Here is an 8,930-nt window from a genome sequence, read left to right as displayed (position 1 = left end):
AATGTGAGGATAATTTGATGCACAAAACAAAGGTCACCTGGAGAGAATATAAAAAGAAATCCTAACCATTAATTCAATAGAATGATCATCTTACCTATCATTCTTAACACCAAAATTCAACAAATTCCATTCAAACAAACAAACAAACAGCTTTTTCCCAAATCCCAGTAACATCTAACCCTTTCAACACACCAATAAAATCGATATCAATTAACTCAAATTTAATACTCTCAAAATAAGCATTCAAACTAGATAAAGGATGTTCAAGAATCTCATACAAAACAAACTTACTTCTCTTAAGCAAAAAATCAAGCAATTCATCATCAACCAGCTCTAAAGCTTCAATCTTTGTCTTTTCAACAACATGGGTAGCAACAGAACCACTTTTCGCAAAATGAGCACCCTCAAATTCTTGATATTTGAAACTTTATCACTTTTCTTGACATGGGTAATTTGAGCTGATTTAACAAATTTTGACTAGTGGGTAGTGATAGGAGGTGGAGAAGACAGATACAAAAGATGTTTAAGAAGATGGTCTAATGGGAAAGAAGGTGTAGACGGAGATTGAGGAGAGATAGGAAGTGTAGTGGGATTGAATTGAAGAGATTTTGAAAGCTAATAATTGAGATATGAGAGAGCTGAGTGTATTGGAAATTTGGGCGGCGGGGTATTGAACCAGAGAGATTGTCTGGGAGAGGAGAGGAGTAGGTGACTTTTAGGGTTATTGAAAATTTGGGCGGCATTTTAACCAAATTTTGGGCGGCCCTTTGTTAAAATTTTGCCCAGCTTTATTAAAATTTTGATGTTCAAAAGTTTCATAAAATATTTATTGTTTTATTTTTTAATAAATAAAAATTTAGTTAGAAAAAAAAATTAATTACTTATTTCTGTTTGTTTCTTTTAAAAATTCGTGTATATATATATATACTTTTTATTTTTAAAACTTCTATATTAGTGCTCATCTTAAAACACGAGGAATATAAACTATTTTTAATTTTATTTATTTTTAAATTCAATTTTTAAGGTTTTAAATTTAATACTTTTAAAAGTTCCTATTTAAAATTTTATTAAATATTTCTTATATCCACAAGTATCTTATTTATTAAATTTGTATATCACCTTAAATATGCTTATAAAATTAATATTTAATTTTAAAAATATTATATTTATGTTTTAATACTCTAAGGTAACAATTTGACAAAAATGTTACAAGTTGGAACACTTTTTACCTAAGAGCTCAGACACACAAATACCAAAAAATGAGTTTTATTAAAAGAAAATTAACAAGAATAAAAAATACCGAATTTTATCAATTCGGTTCGGTGTTATTTTTACCGAATTTTATCAATTTAGGTTCGGTGTTATTTTAGGCTCTGTTTGGGATTGCTGTTAAAAATTGTTGTGCTGTTAGAAAAAGTGCTGTTTAAAAAAGTGCTGTTGGAAAAATCAGATGACTGTTTGGTAATTTTTTTGATATGTATATGTTTTGATGCAAAAAATTAAAAATAATAATACTTTTGGTAAGGTTTGATGGTGAAATCAGCATCTACTTCCCGCAAAAGCTGAAAAACAGCTTTTTCTAAAAGCATGGGGGAACTTGTTTTCTCTAGCAGCAGCTTTTAAGCCAAAAGCACTTTTCCGAAAAGCAGTTTTTGAATTTTACCAAACAGTTTTTAACTGTTTTTTAGCGAAAAGCTGCTGTTGCTGTCAGCAACAGCAATACCAAACAAACCCTTAGTTCATTTCGGTTATTTGCTCACCCGTTCCCTAATTAACATTTGACCTCACCTATACATACAAATGGAAGGTTGGGTCGAATAAAAATAACGGGAAATGTCATTTTCATAGTAATTTATTGTAACACTCTTTCTATTTAACTAAAAAACCCTACTCTCTTTTTTCTCTCTAGCCTCCTTCTCTCTTTCTCAAAATATAGCCGTCGTCGGGTTTTCACTGGTTTTCTCCGGTGAAAAGTCTCATTATCTTTATTTTTTTCATTGTTTTATCTTTATCATTAGATCTTGATTTCTATCATTTTTTTTCAAAATAATTCTTAGATAAAAAATCATCGGAGTATCCGGATTTTCTATCTTCTTCGTTTTCAAGGGATCCAGGTTCTCCTGTTTTTGTGATTTGTTTTGTGGATCTAAGGCTTGCTTTAATTTCAATTGGGTTATAGTCTCTCCTTAGTGAGAGTTTTGGTATTTCTCTCCTTTATTTGTGAGAGTATGATTTTTGATTTAATGATAAAAGTTTCGATGGGATTGCAATTATGGTCGATAACTCAAACGGGATTAGTTACAAGTGGATGTGATGAAGCGGGTACATGTAAATATATCATCTTCAACAAATGGCGTGATTGTTTGTCCAAAATAGATGGATTGATCAGCTATTGTTTCTGTTTTATGTTTGTTCGACGCGACTATCTTTGTAGATGCCGTATGGCTTTTATTTATTGAATTAATTTCTTACTCAAAAAAAAGTAGTAGAATGATAAAACTACCCCTAAATGCATATAATCCGTCCTTTTAAAAAAACATAAATTTTTGCTCCATGCTATAAACAAATATTACAAATATGATTATTACTAATTTTCTGTGCAAAAAAGTGCATATACTATGTTTACATATTCTATGAATGTAGTAAATTCTCCTTCACATTTATAAAAATTCTTCTTGAAATTTATAAATTGAAAAATAATTAATAAATAATTTATTTTTTTCATACACAAATAGTAACTACTTACCTTTTCAATCCGTCAACTCATCATATTATATTTTCCTTTAAATTTCTTAGAAATATATAAATTTAATTTACATATTTATTTGGAATTTTTTAATAAAAGAATAATTAAAATTTATTACAACTAAATGTCACATTTCTTATCTTATATTTATCATAAGTAAATAGTATAACTTTTTAATATAAAATATTATGAAATACTGATATACATGGTTACAGATTTTGGATAAGATAATTAATCGGTTAAGTTACCGAATTATGAATTATCGACAATATCTAAAAAATTCGAACAACTTATTGGTGATTTATCAGCAATTTATTGAATCAGTTAAATATTTTTGACTAAGTTTTGAAGATTTATAAGCGATTTTTGAAAAAATTGACTAATTTCTATTACAAAGCTTATACATATATTATTGAGATTATCAAACCATTTTCAACTCAACTTCAACTTTTGTACTTTCATGTTATTATTTGTTTTTATAAAATTACTCTCTAATCCAATTCTAATTTTCACGCCAAATACGTTTATACTCATGCGGACTTTGTTTAGATTATTATTAAAAATTTATTAAAATAATTTTTCTAAACAATTTATTTTACAATTAAAAAGTAAAATTTTTATGTGAACTGTCCATTCAATATAATTACTTAGTATACCTCCTTTACTATTAAAAAATCATATTTATTTTGTTCAGACAGGGCAATTTAAGTTTGAAGTTAAGTCAATATATAAAATTTTAATCATAATAAAAACTGCCGAAACCAAAATATTAGGACACTACATAATTTTTTATGAAAAAAATGGTTATGAATTTAAGTTTATAACTTTACTAACATTTATTTTCCTATCATGAACGGGAGAAATCGAAGACTGTGCTGATGGAGTAATCATTTTATGTTAGGAGGGTTTTAAAGGTAATTACTCGTTAGTGCATGAAGTAAAATATTATTGCATCTAGCAACACCCTATAACAAAATCAATGCTAGAGTAATTTCACCTGTTCACCTTCTTTTTTTGCTCCGAAAATACTTCAAAACACAAACCTTGTGATTGTAATTCACGGCAAAAACCAGGACAAAACATGCACATGCTTTGTATAAGCTGCCAAAAGTTCACATCTAAATGCTATAAACAATCTGCCAGACTAATCTTTAAGTCATTTTATACTGTAATTTCAGACTACTGAAGTAGAAGAAGAAATGGCCGATCAGTCATCAGAAACCGTGGCTCCACCCAATACTTGTGCAACCACAACTAGCAACAACCAAACGATGGAAGGAGCTAAGCTAAGGCGAGTTGATGCACTCAACATGGAAGCTGGCTCTACCACCCATACTCATCATTCTCAGGTTAATTTAAATCTGCACATGATATGTAGGGTACCCGGGAGATCAAAGTTTTTTTATGGGTGCATCATACATACTAAGACATATACATTATGTGCAGGCAAGTTGGGGCAGGACGCTGATCTTGGCATTTCAGTGCTTGGGAGTTATATATGGAGACGTCGGGACATCTCCACTCTACGTGTATTCCAGTACCTTTACGGATGGTATTAAGGATAACCAAGATATACTTGGTGTGCTCTCTTTAATTATCTATACCTTACTCCTCTCGCCTCTCATCAAGTACGCCTTCATCGTTCTCCGAGCCAACGACAATGGCAATGGTATTTCTTATCATGTTTGCATAAATCCTGATATATAATCGTGCACTGCAACAAACTATGTTACACTTAGGAGCACAAGACTGTTCAGACATGCATGCATAAATGCAAACTAAAACCTATACACAAATGATGCAGGTGGAACATTTGCACTTTATTCTCTCATCTCCCGCCATGCTAATATGAGTTTAGTTCCAAGTAATCAACCGGAGGATAAGGAGTTGTCTAACTACATACTTAACAACCCATCCAGCCAGTTTCGATGGGCTGAGAAGGTAAAAGACAAGCTTTCAAAGAGTATGCCTTCCAAAATCATGCTTATATTGGTCGCTATCCTTGGATGTTCCATGACCATTGGTGATGGTATTCTAACACCCAGTATTTCAGGTATGTGTAGCATATACTTTCTGTTACCAATCTTATACGATAAAGACATTATTATATATATATATATTGAATATATAACTAATTCACAAGAACATTGCTAATTCTTAAATCACATAAGCGTATAAAAATTAACAATTAAATTAGGAGAAGGGTTTGAGAAAACAAACAGAGATTGGATTTAATCTCGAGTCCAGAAAACTATCTCCTTAAAGCAGTTCACCCCGCACCATCCGTATTTAGCGACCTGCTTCCCAAACTATCACCGGAATATTGGAAAAATTTAAGACTAAAGAGACCGAGAATGAAAGAGATAGACTCTTATTTCCTCGACATAATAAAACTGGTGGCCAAAGACTCTATTTATAAAGAGAGGCTTGAAATGACTTATTTTTCTTTTCGATGTGGTACATGGTATTTATAAGAAAAACTAAGGAATAGGTTTGTGCCACTCTCGATGTGGTACAAAACCACTTTTCATATTAAAAGGTAAACTTTGGAACATCAGTTCTCATTCACATTTTACTTATTTTGAGCATGTAAATATGCGTTGGAATCCACTCGAAGAGAAGAATACGTTCCAATAAATACACACCACTAACAGATAATGTCTCACTAGTCTCAAAATGATTCACAACTTAGTCTAAAATACTAAATTTGTCCAACACTTTCTCTGTCCGTTTCAATGTCAACTAACTACAATCCGAATACATATTAAAATAAAATGAGCAATTCGTCACTGAACATACTTCAAATACGAATAAGATGTTTTATTTACTTTGAAATCAAGTTCTAATGTGTATCCTACACAGTCTTATCAGCAGTGGGTGGAATCAAGAACAAGGTGGACTGCCTTGACCAAAGTACTTGCTCAACTTAACCTCATATTTATTAAATTTGACTGTAAACTTAATACATATAGCTAGTCATCTTTAATTTAAATATCGGAGATTGTGTGCAGATGCTGTTGTGGGGATTTCGATTGCAATCCTAGTGATTTTGTTTTCGGTTCAACAATTTGGGAGTGATAAGGTGGGATACATATTTGCTCCAATCATCATCGTCTGGTTTGCATCCATCGGTGGAATTGGACTTTACAACTTGATCAAACATGATGTAACTGTATTGCTTGCATTGAATCCAAAATACATCATAGATTATTTCAAAAGAAATGGGTCGAAAGGATGGCAGTCACTTGGTGGAGTTGTTCTGTGCATCACAGGTAAGATATATCGATACAAACATATTAGTAGCTTTCTCCTTACATGGCTTGCTAGCTAGTTTGTCTTAGTTTAAACTTTACATGAAATTGCAGGTACTGAAGCCATGTTTGCTGACATTGGCCATTTCAGTGTATTAGCAGTCCAGGTAATCAAAGTTAATTTATGCACTATATGTGACACATGTTTTACATACGTTTTTGCTTTCCTACCTACACAGTCCAGGTATTACCCATGTATGCTGACTGCTGTGTAATCTTTTTCTTTTCTCATTCTGATCTGTCACAGCTTAGCTTTAGTACAGTTGTACTACCTGCATTACTGTCTACCTATATTGGCCAAGCGGCATATCTCTCCAAGAATCCCGGTGATGTGCTTGATACTTTCTATGCTTCTATTCCAGGCTAGTACTGTGACTTAAACCGTGTATTGTAATTATAAAGGTACCTTTTGAACTTTTGATTACTTGTGCTAATTACGACATGACACTTGATTTATTCATTCAGAGACGATTTACTGGCCCATGTTTGTGGTTGCGGTTGCTGCTGCCATTATAGCTAGCCAAGCTATGATCTCTGGAGCTTTTGCGATTATTGCACAAGCTTTAAGTCTAGGTTGTTTTCCTAGGGTTAAAGTAGTGCATACATCTGCAAAGCATGAGGGTCAGGTTTACATACCGGAGCTCAACTACATGATCATGATTTGCTCCATTTTTGTGACCTTCACTTTTAAGACCACCGAAAAGATTGGAAATGCATATGGTGAGTGGTAAAACTTGGTCGAAATTCTGACACCGTAATTTTCCGTTCTGGTAACTCAATTACAAATATTAAATTGGAACTAAGATAATAAAATTTACATTCATGCAGGGATTGCTGTGGTCGGTGTCATGTTCATCTCCACGTGCGTGGTCAGCCTGATCATGCTGATCATATGGAATGTGAAATTGTGGTGGATCATGCTATTCTTCACGTTGTTTGGTACGATGGAGGGTGTATACCTGTCGGCCGTCCTATCCAAATTCATAGAAGGAGGCTATCTTCCTATAACATTTTCGCTTGTCTTGATGACAGTAATGGGGATATGGCACTATGTGTATGTTCAAAAGTACAAGTTCGAGCTTGATAACAAGGTTTCTCCTAGTTACATGCAGGATTTGGCAGCAAACACAAATATAAACAGAGTCCCCGGAATTGGGCTGCTATACTCTGAGCTTGTCGAGGGAATTCCATCAATATTTCCTCATTTTATTGAAATCATTCCATCTATTCACTCGGTTATGGTTTTTGTATCTCTTAAGTTCATTCCTATCAGTACTGTGATGGTTGAGGAGCGATTTTTGTTCAGACAGGTTGGAACAAGAGAGTACAGGATATACCGTTGTGTAGTTAGATATGGATATAAAGACAAGATAGAGGAGCCCCGTGATTTTGAAGACCAGCTCGTGGAAAATCTAAAGGAGTTCATAAGACATGAACAATGTACTGTTGAAGCCAATATAGGGATATCTAGGGATGAACTGATGGCACATGAGCCCCTTCCTGACACAAACGTGATACATGATTCAACAGACAAAATTGAGAACTTAGAAGGAAGAACTAGCTCACCTACAGTTCACACCGAGGACTTGCCACGTATTTCTTCTTCAAACTCCATCAGATCATTACCAAATACTTCAAGCGATATTAGCACAAGACCTATTATAGGAGTTGAAGAAGAGATACAATTTATCCAAAATGCAAAGGAGAAAGGCATTGTTTATCTTCTAGGAGAAGCAGAGGTGATAGCCAAACAAGATTCTTCTTGGTTCAACAAAGTTATTGTCAATTATGCTTACAGCTTCCTTAGAAAAAATTTCAGGCAAGGAGAAAAGACAATACATATTCCTCATACCAGGCTTCTCCGAGTTGGAATGACATATGAAATATAATTAGCTTATTAATTGTTTCACGAGTTGGTTAAAAATATGTCGTAAGCAAGATGACATTTCGTGTGCTAAACTGATAACTAGTGTTATAAGAGATTAGGCATTTGATAAATCATCAAATATTTGTTGATCATTCAACATATGAACTTTATTTTGCGAGAACTTTAAAGGTATAAAAGTATCATGTTTGCTTCGGGTATGGCGAGACTCTAGTTTCATATGGTTAAATTATTTGCATCGCGCGTACTTGTTGTAGATTTCACTCTTTTATCTTGACAATGAAACAATAAGCCATTGAAATATACATATAATTTTTGGAGTACCAGTCATGATAATTGATGTTATGAAAATTGTTGAATCAGCCCTTAGCAAGGTTATGATTCAGTTCCTGGATAATGTCACCAATGTGCTCTCATATGTGTTGCAGAGTTCAAGTAGTGTGTCATTCTAACAAGGCTGAAATGAGCAGCTGACCTTTACGCTACTTCATGTTACCAAGCTCAGGTCCAGTGACACTGTTATCATGTTCAAGAGTGCTAGAGCAGAAAGTGAATCCAAGAATCAGATTGTAAAAGTCAGTCTACTCACTCATTTGTGCCTCTTTAATGTCAAAACTACTGCATAATTGGTGCACTCTTCATCGGGCTGTTATTCTTAATCTGTTTCCAACTTAAGTATAGGCTGCAGTGAGATCAATCCTGGGAGCTCCTGAACACCAGCATCTTGACATTCTTTTTTGTTAACACCAGCTTTCTAGCAGGAGTTTCTAAAAAAATCCGGTTTAAGATCGGTTCTATTTTAAACGAGAACGAATATGAACATAATTTTAAGAATCGATTTATAAATGAGCTGAATTTGAATACAACATAGTTTGACTCGAAGATTCGCTAAATTTGAGTAAATTATCTGTGAATAGGTTTGTAAAAATAGTTCAGCATACTGAACCGCTGTGATAAATGAGTTGTAAAAATTTGATTGGGGGATGTT

At 33.3% G+C, this 8,930-nt stretch overlaps 1 protein-coding gene across 1 annotated transcript; it reads left to right on the top strand.

The window, feature by feature from the left end:
- The first annotated feature begins 3,844 nt into the window (after positions 1-3,844).
- Positions 3,845-8,252, top strand: LOC141699912 (potassium transporter 5-like). The gene is made up of 9 exons (XM_074503717.1): positions 3,845-4,095; positions 4,193-4,415; positions 4,551-4,799; positions 5,609-5,659; positions 5,758-6,018; positions 6,112-6,164; positions 6,305-6,419; positions 6,523-6,777; positions 6,886-8,252. Exons 1-9 carry the CDS (start codon positions 3,946-3,948, stop codon positions 7,944-7,946), a joined length of 2,418 nt encoding a protein of 805 aa, XP_074359818.1. The 5' UTR covers positions 3,845-3,945; the 3' UTR covers positions 7,947-8,252.
- Positions 8,253-8,930: the final 678 nt, after the last annotated feature.

This window comes from Apium graveolens, unplaced genomic scaffold (genome assembly GCF_009905375.1).
Source record: "Apium graveolens cultivar Ventura unplaced genomic scaffold, ASM990537v1 ctg149, whole genome shotgun sequence".
NCBI lineage: Eukaryota > Viridiplantae > Streptophyta > Magnoliopsida > Apiales > Apiaceae > Apium > Apium graveolens.
Note: the sequence above shows the minus strand (reverse complement) of the source record. Positions and strands in the feature narration are given on the sequence as shown.